The sequence below is a fragment of the Tauraco erythrolophus genome, chromosome 24, assembly GCF_009769465.1.
Source record: "Tauraco erythrolophus isolate bTauEry1 chromosome 24, bTauEry1.pri, whole genome shotgun sequence".
Classification (NCBI taxonomy): domain Eukaryota; kingdom Metazoa; phylum Chordata; class Aves; order Musophagiformes; family Musophagidae; genus Tauraco; species Tauraco erythrolophus.
In genome coordinates, this window is record NC_141488.1 from 8,436,398 (window position 1) to 8,451,684 (window position 15,287).

Sequence of the window (15,287 nt, forward strand, 5' to 3'; positions counted from 1 at the left end):
ACCCCCATACCCAATTCTGGTCTCCCTCTCAGCAGCCACTTGTTAGTCAGCTCCCTTGCAATTCTGAGGCTCTCAGCTCCAGGTTCAACACATCTCAACCGCCTGCCCTACCAAAGGATGAGCAAAAGAGAACGCCAAAACCCCAGGCTCACTCACACAAATAAACAAAAACCTTGGAACAGCACGGAGAGATGGAAAGAGCTTGGAAGAAAAGGAAAAGCAATGCAGGAAATTCTGCGGGACACTGCAGCAGCTGGTGCAAACTGCCAACCTGTGACTCGGGCAGGTCAGAACATACAGGATCCCAAACTCAGCTCCTACTTTGATAAATAGTGCTGCCAAGAGCAGTTATTGACACCATTGGAAGCCCTCATTCTGCCTGTGTAGCAGAAGACATTTGAATACAAATTTCAAGAATCACAATTTGGAGAGATTAGAAAACATTTCTCGAAAATCCATTCTGATCACACTATTTTAGTCTGGTGCATCAAGTTTTACATTTACAAGCACAACAACAAAGATTCCCAAGCAGAAACTGCCCCAAAGCCATTGTGTACAAATTTAATTGAAATTTGCAATCTCCAGATCTACGATCCTACTGCAGTGCAAGGGAAGAATCAATGAGGACTGAAACGTCAGTGTAGATACACCCGTGCAACATTCACCAGAGCATCAGCTTCACACACCTCTGCTATTCTGCTGCAAAACTTTGTAGCCAAAGCCTTAACAAAAGCAAATACGTCTAACCTTCTTGCTGTTTAGTCCTGGGGAGATGCTGAAATCTGTGCATTCATGCATAGTCACATGCACTAACAACCAACAAACTCAAAAGCACATGGAGCAACTGGAACTCAACTCACCTGCAACCCAAATTGAGCAATGTGCTAATTAGGAGAGGAATTTCACTTCCAAGGATGTCAATTCTCTAACCATCAGTCTTTATTTCTGCAGATCAGACCCAGACTCCCAGACATGCACTGATGCAAAATGCAAACCAAGGAGGAGCTTTTTAATACCAGAAGATCTGGGATATACTCCCACCACTGCTGCTAATTTCCTGAACGGCCTCGTACAAATTCCTTCCCACCTCTATATCTGTTTTGCTCATCGGCAGCAAAGGCAGTTTTTCAGTTGGTTTTCTGAAGGCCTTTGCATTCCTGGAGCACTTTCTCCTGAAGTTTTGAAAACGTTAACATCATATTGACCTCCTCATTCTCCAGTTTAATACCACGTATCCAGCTGGATACCTGGAGAACGCAGCTGGCAAGCGGCACACCTTCGTTCCTAGCCAGGACAAAACATTTCCCAAGCCAGTTTTCTTCCTACGAAGAATGCTGCTGTCAAATCTCAAAAATCCACGCTGCTAATACTAGTCTGAGTGCAAGGTCAGCCAAAGAGGACTTCTATCAGAGATGAGCTCTGTTAGAGAAGGCTCCTTGGAGATTTTAAGAATAGTACAGTCAAGCCCAGATGGCAACAATGTGCAGAGCATATTTCCAGCAAACAGAGTGACTGGGCAGAGGACTACGCAAACTAAAGTCCACCCTGATTTCTGCCATCTGCTAGCTAAACGCTGAAGCCTGGGCTGAGGCCTTTGGGAAAGGTCAGGATAGTCTTACAGGCTCTCAAGATACTGCCTTTGTTCTCGCTATTTGCTTCTCAATTCCTTTGTTAAAAGATACTAATCTCTCTGTAAGGCAGTTAATTTGGAGCCAAGAGTTTAGATATTATTGCAAAACATATGCTTAAAAGAGACTGGAAATGATGTTGGCAGTGTTACAGAGGGGAGCAAAGCGCAGCTTTGGGTCAAAACAAAAAAAAATAAATCTAAGCTAGTAAGCAATTCCCATGTGATAGTTTAGGAGAGCCAGCAAAAGCTTCTTCTAGAAAGAAAACAATACTGTGAGAACGAAGCTAACAAGAGCTCACTCTTGGAAAAATAAAACGGCCAGTAAAGAGCCAGAGCATTGCCAACAGCACATATCCAAGAGAATCTTTCTGGGAAACCGACCCAAGTCATTACACTGGAAAGCCCTTAGGGACTAGGGACCTTGAGGCTAAGCTGGCAAATTGCTTCATCAGTTAAGGTTGGTCCCAAAGTTTTCTACTGCTTAAGAATAATTTGTTTTAGCCTACAGGTCTCTACAGAGCAGCGGGTAAATTCAGGCCGCTTCCTCTGGGAAGGGAAACCGAGCGCTTGGCAAAGCCCTGCCCAACGGGGCATTTTTAGAAGGTTTCCCACCATCACTGACCTCCCCTCAGCCCAACACCCCGCTGGCTTTGCTTTACCACCCTGTGCACCCCCAGCACTGCTTGGTGCTGCCGCAGACCCCAGGCACAGCACACCCATCACCCGGTGGGGAACCCTCCAAGCTATTTCAGCCAGCACTCCACCAGCAAGCCAATGCCACAAAAATGTGATGACTGGGCCTCCACAAAAGTATGTTCTGAAGACTCATTCACCCAAAATGGATGCAGTTAGAGCAATTATTCTGACGTATCTTGTTTTCCAGGGGGATAAGGAAGATCCCTTGCTCTCTCTCTCTCTGTTTCTTAATGCACCAGAAAATAGGTACACTGAAGCAGAGTGATAAAGGCAAAGCTTTTGTTTGCAGTCTTCTCTCTCATTTCCAGCCCAGCTACTCGTAGTCACAGGAGTGTACAGAGAGCACAGAAGACAACAAATGTGATCTCTAACTACACTTCTGTGCTGGCAGAGAAAAATCCTGCATTGGCAGGGGCTGTCAAGGTGCTGTCTAATGACTTTCCTCCTCTTCCAGCTCCTTTTCTGATTCATGTTGCCACCTTCCTTGCAATTGACCTGAATAACATGTTCAGGCAGCACTGGAAGTATTTCCACCTCATACTTCAATAGCAGCAAGATCTCTGCATCTGGAAAGGATATTTCTCAGGAAAGTCACACCACAGGTGGCTTAGGAGTGTCCTTCCCGAGAAAGGAAGAGAAGCACCCTGTCTTGTCTCACTTCGTCAGTAAGACTTCCTGGCTGCAGGAGAACAAAGGTTGCCCAGGAGCAGAGAAAACACATGCTACGCCTGTGCCCGAGCCCCAGCGAACCTGAACAACGTGGGCAGAGTACTCAGTTACCTCATTTCCAGGTGTGCTGTCAGCATGAGCCACGACTGGCTTGGGATGAAAGAGGAAAAACTGTTCCTAGATCTGGACTTGTCTGCATCGTTTATGGTAATTATTGCCCAGCAGCCTCTAATCCTTTAATGTCATATCACACTCTCAGCCCTCAGTTTCTCTGGAACCATTTGATCGCTGCTTGCCGTTCCGCTGCAGAAGAGGCTGAAGGACAGCGTGCAAGACCACGCTATCCCACCAGAGCCAAAGGCACGCCGACCCAGGCTTCAGGAAGAGAAAGGCAGAGAGAGCCACTGCAAAAGGACTGCGGTGGGTCAGCCACCTTCAGACACGCGGTGGTTACGTAAGCTAGCAACGTACAAGCACTTAGTTGTGTATCCAAACAGCTGTAGTACCTCCAGCTCTTCACTTCAGCACCTTCTATAATACGGCACAGTATTCAACAGCACAGGAACACAGGGACAGTCCAACCTCTGTCGCTCCACAGAGGCTTCACACATGGAAAGATTTTTCATCTTCTCCCATTCTCATTCTTTCCTCTACCGTAAGTTTAGGCATTCCTGATAGCCAGGTAGATACCTCACCTCCTTACAACCCCCTGCAGACTACTGATCTCAGTGTTATCTTACAGCGATGGCCTTCACAGGCTGCGTACTGAGTAAATGAAAAAGTTAAAGGTCAATTGAAAATGCATTTATTGCCAACAAGGAAACAGACTGTGGGGAAATACAAGAAAGCATTCCGAGGCTGCGTGGACTGCCACAGCACTTCCAGTTCTTAAGTGGGGAAGTGCTAGACTGTGTTCCGCGCACTACACCTTCCAAGGCAGGCACTACATCCTCAGCAGCCTAACAGATCCCTTTCGTATTCAAAGGACACACATAAGTACAGTTCCCCTGTCACAACAGAAAGGCAGTTATACTCAATCTGTACCACCTCTTTTTCAGGTAAATGAGCTTCAAAACTAAAGCAGAAAAGATGCAAGCAAAATTCAGACATCTTTGTGCTACAGCATGACTGCTTAGTCCACAACAGCTAGTCTGCATCTATTATCTCTACATTCTTTATTAGCTCATGTTTACTTTGGCTGCACATCCAAGCAGTCATTTAAACAGGGTGAGAGAGGAAAATCTTGGACTCTCAACAATGGCCAAGCAGTTTAATCTGCCACTGGGGACAATGACTTGACTCCTATTGGCGTTTAGTACTGGCAGGGTCAAGTGTAACATGTGCTGAAGGAAGCACTAGGGAAGCAGATCCATGGCCGTTCCAAAGACACCGAGTATTCCCTTGAGCTATTCAGAGGTCCCTTTCCCCCTCGAGTTAGAGAAAACAGCTGCAGCTGTCCAGTCACCTGCACTGGCTTCTCCACTCGCTGGATTTACGACATTGGAGGTCGCCAACAGCTCCAGGTTAGATACAGCACATTCCTCTGGCTTACAGCTCAGACGTTGAAAACTAAGTTAGGAGCAGTTAAGATTATGTCCTTGGCATCAGCCATCAGGTTGGTGCTGGAAGATAATTTATATTCCTGAACAGAACTGGCACCAGACCAGTTGGGCATAAGCATCAAAAAACTTTTGTCCAGCAATGACACCAATCAGAAGGGTCTAGAGTCAATATTTATCCATGGTTCCCATTTAATAATTTTTTTTTTTGGTATTTGATAAGTTCAAAACACTTTACATAAAAGAACTCTGCAATATGCAAGCCTAGGACAATCTGCACTAATATATTCAGAGGCAAATAAAAAGTGATATGAATTAATGTTAACAGTCAGATGACCACAGGCCAAATAAAGCCAAAGCGAGACTGCATTAAGAACAACATAAATTTCAGGATTTTTATTCCGTTGCTATTTGGAGTCTATGTTAACACATTTCTGAATAACTATTAATTAACTATTAACTTAGCCCTAATGGACATGTCTTTCTGATTCCTCCCAGAGTAATATTATCCTCTCAGTGGGCTCCTGTTGAGTAAGGGCAGAATCATTTGTTGAAACTGTTCTCCATTTAGTAAATACCAACAGACACAAAGTGAGTCACTCAGCAGAGGCAATTCTGCTAGGATGAAATACAGGAAGGTGGAAGCCATGTGGCATTCTTCAATTTCCCCTTTCCTTTCACAATCAGACTCTTGATATTTTCTTCAACCGGAAAACTGTCACTCCCCCTCCCTGCAAACTGCTGACAATTGTATTTTACACCTGGCAAAACCAGTGCAAAATGGAAGGAAGAGAAGAAACAAAGGCCGAGGACTTTTCTCAGCAACTACATCTCTGCAGAATGGAGCATTTTTCTTTCCAACTGTAGCTACAGACCCACTCCTTCTTAATGGACAAAGTCTAGTAACGACATATCAGCCTCATGGGAACGCCACCTCCTCTTCATCGAACGACGGCAGAACGGAGAAGGCTGCAGCAGCTTCACGGAGCTGCCAGGTCTGGCTGCGGGACCCCAGTCCCACTGAAACCAACAGAGCACGTGCAGCTGAACCCCTTTGCTTGCCAACTCTCAGCCTGATGTCTTATCCTTTAAAAGTGATCCTAAAGCCTTGGTCGTAATCTGAAGATAAATAATACTGGTAAAGTTTCTCTGCCCCCTAACAACTGGTCTTTTCCCTTTCCTAGATGCAGCTGGTGTCTAATGTTATAGCTGTCTTTTTTTTTTAAATGGAGTAAAACATTTACATTTGTTTTCACAACATCACCAGGCAAAACATTGCTAAGCTCTCTCTGAATTTTTGCAGTTTGGTCATTGAAATTGACTATTTCTGCTGAAATACACGCGAAGTTCCCTAAGGAATGAGGTGTAGCAGCTCGCGCTCTGGAGTTGAACGCTGAGCAAAACTGCAAATGTGATCCGCACCACCTTCCTGCCAGACGGAGCTGGGTACTCCATGGTGGGCACGGGCAATCCAGGAACTGCAGATGTCGACCAGGGATACTGAACACCAGAGGAGAAATGGTTTCCTTACTCGAGCAATTACAAGAAATTATGAAGTTGTTTGTCCAGTTAAAAAGTTTGGCTCTTATTCCGACCAGCCAGCCCGTCAGTCCCCAGTTTTCCGTAAACACCTTCTTTGTCTATGGAGACTTTCTCACACGAAAGGTGCGGCAGAGGCAAAAAGGTTCACACCCATGTGTGACTCTCTCAAGGCTACTGCTGCCATTAGGGCTCTTCAAGCATGACCTCATGCAGGCTAAGGACAGTGAAAATCCCACAGACTGTACAAGGACCCCAGCAGGCCACCATGAAAATCTTGTGTTATCAGTGCTATGATTACCACAAAAGTCCCTTTCCAGGGAGAGGGGGTGGGAATCGCTTGAGCGTTAAGAGTAATCAATTTATCCAGTTTTCCTGCTGGCATTTCAAAAAACAGCAGGCCATGTAACAGCATCAGCTCAGTTGCAATTAAGAACACAGTAGAAAGCATCTTACCTCATAGAGCAAGCGAGTCCTGGCTGTGAACAGAACCAAGTGTTTCCAAAGTTGGTGCACTGGGAATTTCAGTAACCTGCCCACAGAGAAGTTTTTCCTGGCTCCATCAGTTAAGCATCTGTCTTAAAGCTGCTAGACCCAAACCCCACAAGAACATCACTGAGCTCATACCTCTCAGAAATCTATTGACCAGTGAACACTGCCTGTAGCCACACAGGCAGGTGCTCTACAGATAAAAAAAAACAAAACATGTGCCATCAGGGTAACCACAATGACACGGGCCAGGAAAGAGACTCCTGCCTTCCTTCCTCATGATGATCCAGGAGAGCTGAGCCACTCAGCTGCCACTGAGGCAGCGTGGCCATTCCAGAGTCCGCTCTAAAACGAACTGCAGTGTAAACAGGAAGCAGAGCTGACAGCCAACGTGCTGCAGATGGCTGCAAATCCTGCAGAGGGAATGGCAGCGACCTACCATCCTCCCAAAGACCAAGGAACCAGCCTGACCTTCAGCACGCTAGTCGCTGCTCAGTTCTGCGGGTGCTATTCTGCAGGCAAAGGAGATGCACAGATTTTCCCCCGAGAGGCAGCTCAAAAACATCCAACATGGAGACATGGTGGTGCCCCAGAAGCTGAGCCCACGAATCTGTTCACAGGGCTTCCTGCTAGGGAATTCTGGATATTTCCAAACACTGCCCTGCCTTCAGTGTGTCCACACCACTCCCTCTGTACAGGTTTAAGGAGTTCTTATTCCAAAACATACTTTTTTGCTGTAGAGCACCCACTATAATTAGTGCCCACAACTAAGTATATTGTCTATGTTTTTGCTTCCTGTGCTATGCCACCAGTCTTAAAAGCATACAAAATTACAGACCTAACTGGGTAAGAATTAAACTACCGCTCACAACTCTGTGCCTCTAAGGAAGTGGCCAGCAAGGGAACCATACGATCTCCATCCTAGGAAAAGGAAAGAAAACGGCACAGAAATAAGGCAGGAGAAATGCCAGACTTCCCCTTTCCTGCTGTCATGCCTATGAGGAAGTTAAACCACATTTTGACAAAGCAAATTAGGGAAATAAGGCAGCTTCAACATCTTTGTGAATACCAGATAAATATTACTCATGCCAAAGGCAGATACTTAAATATGAGAGACTCTTAAGGAAACATGCAGGAAAACGCTTCTCGAAAATTAACAGCAAAGGAGTATTTGACAAGCGCACATCCATAGCGGCTAGAAGAGCCACAGATTTCTCATGCTTGGTAGAGGAGTCAGAAAAGTCAAAGGAATCCCCCGCACTCTTCCCTAGCTGTTCAGTACTGGTCTGTGCTGTCACCAGAGTACTGTGTTCCTCAGACCTTCGGCCTGGTCTAGGGTGACCTTCGCTGTGCTCCTGTAACAGGTTTTTCACTTTGGAAAGATTTTCTTCCCCAAAGTGGGAAACAGCTAATGTATTAAATTCACATCTAAGTATAGACACCTCAGTATCAAAGCCTGCACTGGGAAGATAAGTAATCACCATCATGCCATTTGAGCTTTGAGTCAGTGGAGAGTATTTCCTACTAACATGTGCTTCACCCAGGCTAACTATAAAATATATCCACCATTTCCATGAATTCTCATGAAAGAGTCAAAGTGATTAACGTAACCACAAGTACAAAATACCAACAAAACTGGAAACCAAAAAAGAAAACATTACCTGTAAGAAAACGTATCAGTCTGAAACAAAACTGTGTTCAGTAAAAGAAAAAAAAACATTTTGAAAAGATGCTGAGCTATTTTTTAATAGCAAGATTCAAATTGCGACTTCTGAGTCTTTGTTTCACACACACACGCGCACAAGGCTTGGAGCAGCCTTTCCCCATACCTACCCTGGGATTCTCTGGAAACCCACAAACCATTTAGGATGTGTTGAAAATTTCTCTATACTACATTTGAGCATTTGGTTTAAGTTTACTTTCGAGTTTATTTGTTGGGTAAAGTTTCAGAGGTTTCTTAATAAAATACAGCTTAAGCATTGCGACTTCACAGTCTGGGAAAGAGACACAGCCGAATGATTTTTTTTTTTTTTTCCCGTTTAGAACACAGTGTAAGCTGTGCTTCCTCGAACAAACCGAAGCGGAGCTCTCCGAGCGACCTACATCCCGGGTACCGACAAAACGAACCCAGCCGGGGTCCCGGCGGGATGCCCCGTGCCCGGACAGCGCCGGGCACACCCGCCGCGGAGGCACCTTCCCCTTCCACCCCCCCTCGCCGCTCCCCCGGTCCGCTGCGCCCCGGGGCAACCCCCGCCGCCGCCGACCCGCGACCACCCCGACCCGCCCGGGGCTGCGGGAGCCCGAGCGGGCGGCAGCGCTGCCGCTCGACACTTCCCGGCCCGGCCTGTCCCGACCCACCTGGTCGGCGTCCCGGGGCCGCGCCCCCGCTCGCGGCTCGCCCCGGCGATGGCCCGGCCCGGCTCGGCGCGGCTCACACCGCTCCCCAGCCCCACGGCGCGGAGCCTGGCCCCGCCCGGCCCGGGGCGGGCTCAGCCGCCCGGGGCCCGCCCCGCACAAGCGCTGCCCGGGAGGGTGTTACCCCGCCGGCCCCGGTCTGTCTCCGGCCCCCGCGGGACGCTCCCCGCGCGGCGGACCCCCTCCGGAGGCAGCCGGCCCGGCGCTGAGCCCTTCGCCTCCCCGTCCGCTTCCGAGCGGCCATCCCGGAGCGCCGCCGCTGCGGAGCCCGCCCGCCCCGCGCTTCCCCGCTACTCGGCTCGGCGCGGGGCTGCCCGCCGGACGCGGCGGCGGGCTCCGGGAAAGCCAGGCGGCGGCGGGCGCTTCTGTCTCCGAACGGGCAGCGGAGAAACGCATCAGCTCCCGCCCCGCAGGGACTCTCAGCTTCGGCTGCCGGCGCCGGGCAGCCCCGCAGAGCGCTCCCCGCCGCCGGCCCTGCGGCTCCGCCGCGCAGCCCCGGAACGAGCCCCGCGGCCGAAACGCGCCGTACCGGCCGCCGAGGCTGCGGTTCGGAGCCGGACCGCGCGCCCCGGGAGGGCGCAGACAAGCCCCGCGCAGGGCGAGCCAGAGCTCCGGAGCCCCGGCGGCGGCGGGGATCCTTCCCACCGTAACCCCAGCCACCCGCAGGCCCGTGGCGCTCGGCCGAGAAGGGCCGCAGGGGCCCCGGCTCCGGGCAGACCCTCGGGCCCGTGCGCCGGCAGAGACACCCCCGCCCCGGGGGAGGCCGGTTCAGCACGGCCGCCTCTTAACGCGGCTGCGCTCGGCCTCCCGCCGCGGGGGGGGCGGTGGCGGGGCCCGGCCGTCGCCATGGAGACGGCGCTGTCGCCCGGCGAGCCTCGCGCGCGACCTCTAACCCCGAGGCCCCGCCCTTTCCGCCCCGGGCGCAGCGCGTGGTCACCGTGCGGCGGCGGCACCGGGCGGGGCGGAGCGGGGGCCCCGCGGCGCGGCGGGAGGGTCGAGGCCCGAGTCAGGCGATCGGAGGCCGCCGCCATGTCCGCCGCCTTCCGGAAAGCCGCCAAGTCGCGGCAGCGCCCGCACCGCGAGCGGGCACAGGTGGGTGCGCGGCGCCGGGCCCTGCCGCCCCGGCGGGCTCTGCCGCCCCGGCGGGCCCTGCCGCGGGTGCTGATCGTGCCTTTCCTCCTAGCCCGGCTGGCGGCAGAGGCTGGGGCTGCTGGAGAAGAAGAAGGACTACCGGCTCCGCGCCGAGTGAGTCGGGCGGGCGCGGCGGGCGGTTCGATATCCCTGTGCGTGAGCCCGGGGGGGGGCGCGGAGGGCGAGGGCCTCCCGAAGCGGCCGTCGCTGTGGTCAGCACGGAATTTGTAAGCGTCATCTCCCGCCGTCAGGGGCCGGTTCTGCAGGAGATCGGGGCGCCCTGAGCGGCGCGGTGGGCTCTGCGCGGCGGGTGGCGGCGTTCCCGGCGCTCGCTGTCGGACGCCGTTCGGTGCTTTGTTAAGGAATAAACTGTGGCGCTGGAGTCGTTGGTTGGTGCCCAGCTCCGCGTGTGGAGCCCTGTCCGCTGTCCCAGAGCTCTGAGCATCACGAAGGACGCAGCATCTCGTCAGGGACTGTGAACATGGAGAAACTGCTGAACAGCGTCTGCTGTTTGTCTTTTTCCCCAGTGACTATCACAAGAAACAGAATGCACTCAGAGCACTTCAGAAGAAAGCTCTGGACAAGAATCCTGATGAGTTCTACTTTAAAATGATACGTGCAGAGCTCCAGGTGAGAATCTAAATTACCTTCAAGCAGGGTTACACTCTTGCTTTAAGTAACATCGGGGGTTTCTTTCTACCTTGTTTTGGTTTTAATTTATGAATTAGTAAATAAATTAGCAGTCTTGGTTTGATGCCTATGGAAGGCTTTGAAGGAAATGAGAAGCAAAGGACAAAAGGTTTGTTTTGCTTTTACTATTAGTACCCGTGGTACAGTATAGCCAGAATGTCTGTCTGTACGTGCTGTGTTCCATCTGGTTTTAGGATGGAGTTCATGTAATAAAGCAGCCAAAGGATGAAGTGACCCCCGAACAGGTGAAATTGATGAGGACACAGGATATCAAATATGTGGAAATGAAAAGAGTGGCAGAAGCCAAGGTAATACTTCACTATTTAATGTTTTCCAGTTTGCTCAGTATTGTTCTTTTTAATGTGTTTTTTTGTTGTTGTTGGCTGTTGTGTTTATGCTCAGTGAAATCTGATTTGTGTAATACTGGAAATGATTCCTAAAATGTCACTGGAGCTTTGTGTATAGAACCTAAGGGTATACTGAATAATGAAAACTATGCTGTGCATTATTATAGAACATGGCAATTTCTTATGTAAATTTCAGACATTAAACATGTACTCGTGCTTCTCACATTTAGAAAGAATTGAGGATTGTTGTTTCTGAAGTGGTTGTTTGAATATGGTAGGCAGGCAGGCAGCAGAAATATGACCCACTTCTGAAAACGTTCAATGCTCTGATGTCACTGCAGATAAAAAATGAAAAAGTGTCAGCTTTGAATTTTCCTTCATACTTGTGCTAGTGATTTCATGGTAATCATTCCTACTTTGTCTGCTATACAGATAACTTACTGTTCCGAAAATCGATTTGTACGTGTTTGGCTGTGTAATACCTGAAATTACTGTTAACCTCCACTCGAAAAGGTTATGAAGACCTGACAGAAATATAGACTAGATATATTTTCAAATATTAGAAAGGAAGCAAGAGTTCAGATGCTTGAGAAACAAACAGGAATTACTTCAAGGAGACATTATTTACCTTGTTGCGAATGTTTGGCAAAACGCATCAGCTTTTCTTTCCCTCAGAAAATCGAGAGGCTGAAGTCGGAGCTCCATCTGCTGGATGCTGCGGGGAAGAAGCCCAACAAGCACGTGTTCTTCTTTGATACCAAAAAAGAAGGTCAGATTTAAACAGGTTTTATCAGAAAACTTGTTATCGTAAACATATCATGCTGTTATCATAAAAAAAGATTTTTTGTTCCGGAAAAATAATTCAGGCACTCTAGAAATCTCTTTTAATTACTAGATAAGACCTCAGTTCTGCAGGAGCTGTGTTGCTGGGGCTTCCATCGCTGACTGTATTTAAACTACACGTTTGGAAGGTTTGTTGAGCATTAGTCCAAGAACATGTGAGTTTATTCCTAAATTTCTTTTTATTTATAGTTCAGGAGTTTGATATTGCAACTCATCTGGATACTGTTCCAGAGCTTGTAGGTAGAGTGTACAACCGACCGACCATTGCAACACTGCAGAAAGAGACGCTGAAAGGAGCTACTGATCCTGCCCACTTAAAGGTAGTATTTATTGCCACTGCTGGTATTATGGTTTTCTTAACATTTTACATCTTTTACATAATAAGCGATAAAGAGGATTCATTGGACCGTTGCAGAGGAGAACAAAGTTGTTCTGTCAGCTAAGAATTTTTGTTGGTGACACAAGGCTGTAGTGGATGTCAGTTAACCATCAAGCGTTTGGAACCTGCAGTCAAATCTTCTCCTGGACCAACATGGAGAACTTGTTCAGTTGTATCCCAGTCTGCTGTGGATTATAAATCAAAAGCTGTGATGTGTGGGCCAGAAAGGAATGGTATAGATCCAGTTAGGCAGTTTCCTTGGCAAAATTGTTTTATTTCTCCTCCATTACATGACATACACCTATGGGACTATCTGTTCGTTAGATTGCTGCAGTTTATGTGTGATTTTTGCAGCATCCCCTGGTAAGTTTCCCCTCACACCTCCCCAAAACCCTTGCACCCCTGAATAGTAATGTGCAGAAGCTTATGCCAACATAAATGTATCTGTTGTTGGGTTCCTGATCTCATGGTATTTTTCTGTTAGGTTCTGAGCCTGAAGTGCCTTGAGATTCAGGATTTGTCTCCGTCCTTTCCTTCTTAAAGTCATTTAAGCTGTAGTCTCACTTCCTGGCTTTCCTCCTTTAAAGTGTTTCATGATCCTTCAGGATGAATTGTTTACGCAATCAGCTTTGATTCTGATGTTTTAATATCACAGCACTTCTGGCTTTAACGCCGTGAATACTGCTTGATTAGTTTAGATATATTGGGCAGCCCTGTAAGCTTGAGCTGGTATGTGTAAGGTAAAAATAAAGTTTTCTAAAATTGCCGATTGGTAAATTTGTAACCTGTTGTTTTCTGAATCAGATGTCAGATAACAAACACTCTGTGGTCCCTTTCTTCTTGCCAGCTTTCGCAGTTTGGCTTGTCAGTAAAGCAGTTGGACAAGTTGTAGACTGACGAGTTTTCTCATCTAAATGTCTGAGTCATCGTTTAAGCATGTTGGGATCTGTTCTCCTTAATTTAATTAGTTAAATCACACCTGCAGTAGTACCATTTTTGTGCTGGGAAAGCCATCCACTCTTAGTAGGTAAACATGACCAAACAAGTTGCATTTTGGGAGGCCTCTGTGCAATTTCTAAGCACTTCAGGAATTCTCTGGTCTTTTTTTTTCCCTTCTTCCTTCTCCCTGCCCCCCCAATAAACTGGGTTTTCATTAGGGAGTTAAATGTTCTCTTGCACTCAACGTTGAAATTCAGAGGATTGAGAAAAATGAAAATCAGGCCACTTACTGAACAAGGTTGCACAGCATCTACACTAGGTTAGAAGAGGTTTGATTTTTTGGGTTTGGATTTAGGAGATTAAAACAAGCACAAAGAATTAAGTGCTGCCTAGAAAACCTCTAGTATGAGAGTCAAGATCTTAAAATGGTTCTCTGGAATTTAGCCACAGAATTGAGGCAGCATTCTTTAATACAATCATGATTAAAAAAAAATCTTTATGAGGCCCAAGTGCCTCAGAACAGGTCAGTTAGAGACCATAGTCTCTCGTTCCTCTCTGTCTTAAAAATGCTTCTTTTATTATTTTTTTTTCCCTTCTCCCAGAAATTAGCCCAGCAAAGGAAGAATCAGTACGACCTCCTGAAGCAGCGCATTGAAAGAGAAAAGGCCATGTTTGTTGTTGCACAGAAAATCCAGACACGTAAAGATCTTTTGGTGAGATATTCGGTTCTGGTTCCTTGAATCTGTTTTATTAAGGTCATTAGGTCTAGCTTTGTATGTATGCGTTTCTTCACTCTGATTTTATACTGACGCTTCCAGGTAACTCCTAAAAATAAGTAATCCTCTTTTAGTATGGAAAAAGTGAGGAGATGAAGGATTCGGTTATGCCATGCTAGTAAACCATAGCTGCTAGTACAGCTCTTACTGTGTCAGCAAGGACAAAGACTCCACTTCGAAACGGTGCTCACGAGTCTTTTCTAAAATACTGTTGCCACCTCTCAAGTACTAAATTAGTACTTGCAAGTATCAGAGGCAAGGAACCATTTCTGTAGGTTATGAGAAGGTCTTAAAAATCCCAGTGACCAAAAAATTATTTGTCTCAATGTGACTCACCATTCACTGGTGCTTGCAAAACCAAAACAAGTTGTGCCTGACAGCCTAAAGGCAGAAAGAGCAGATGGGAATATCATTCCCACCTAAACAGTGGAAAGCGACCGTTTTTCACTAATGCCTTGTCAGTCACAGACAGAGACTTTCTTATTTATATGAGGGTGGGTCTTTTTTTTTTTTGCCTTCTTACATTCCAGCAAATATTTTTTCTTGTTTGTTTTTTTTTTTCCCCCCCCAGGACAAAACTCATAAAGTAAAGGTGAAGAAAGAGACAACAACTGGTCCAGCTATTTACAAATTCAAATTTCAGCGGAAACGTTAACTGTTCCATTAAATAATTGTTACCATCTTTGCTTAGAAAGGAAGAGGATTCTCCTTATGAAGAAAGACCGATACGCTCTATCAGTTTGTTTTTCACTGCGGTCTAGCACTTTGTTAAAACAAATTACTGTGGGTCTGAAGTGCCCATAAATATATCGTATCTAATTAATTAATAAATCAGAGAGTTTGTTCTCTTGGTATTTACAGTGGGAAGCCACAAGAGATGCCTGAATGTCCTGGTAATGCGCACCGTAAACAATTCTTGAAAAGTCAAGGTCAAGATTAAGAGGCTGGGAGATGGGTTGCACAGAAAAGGTGCTCTGGGGTCCTTACTTTCAGCTCTGGCCAGTGACCATGACGCATCCAAAACCATAAGAGATTTTAGGTCTCCTTTTTTAACTATCTTTTCAAACTGGTTAAAAGTTGAATTACGGTCTTGCTAATCACTCCCCCACCCCAAATCCCTCCTTAATTTTCCCATTCTGATTTATCTGCAGAAGGTATTTAACTTGAAGAGTTGAAAGGCATTGC

The 15,287-nt window shown here is 47.4% G+C and overlaps 1 protein-coding gene across 1 annotated transcript; it reads left to right on the forward strand.

The window, feature by feature from the left end:
• The first annotated feature begins 10,026 nt into the window (after positions 1–10,026).
• Positions 10,027–14,956, forward strand: UTP11 (UTP11 small subunit processome component). The gene is made up of 8 exons (XM_086626128.1): positions 10,027–10,089; positions 10,181–10,242; positions 10,656–10,758; positions 11,013–11,126; positions 11,841–11,934; positions 12,198–12,328; positions 13,929–14,039; positions 14,674–14,956. Exons 1-8 carry the CDS (start codon positions 10,027–10,029, stop codon positions 14,755–14,757), a joined length of 762 nt encoding a protein of 253 aa, XP_086482254.1. The 3' UTR covers positions 14,758–14,956.
• Positions 14,957–15,287: the final 331 nt, after the last annotated feature.

What these genes read in the sequence shown, in the direction of transcription:
- UTP11 (XM_086626128.1), top strand. Translation starts at nt 10,027, where the DNA reads ATGTCCGCCGCCTTCCGGAAAGCCGCCAAGTCGCGGCAGCGCCCGCAC. An exon ending in CGCACCGCGAGCGGGCACAG is followed by an intron (nt 10,090 to 10,180) that starts GTGGGTGCGCGG and finishes CTTTCCTCCTAG; the next exon opens with CCCGGCTGGCGGCAGAGGCT. An exon ending in AGACACGTAAAGATCTTTTG is followed by an intron (nt 14,040 to 14,673) that starts GTGAGATATTCG and finishes TTCCCCCCCCAG; the next exon opens with GACAAAACTCATAAAGTAAA.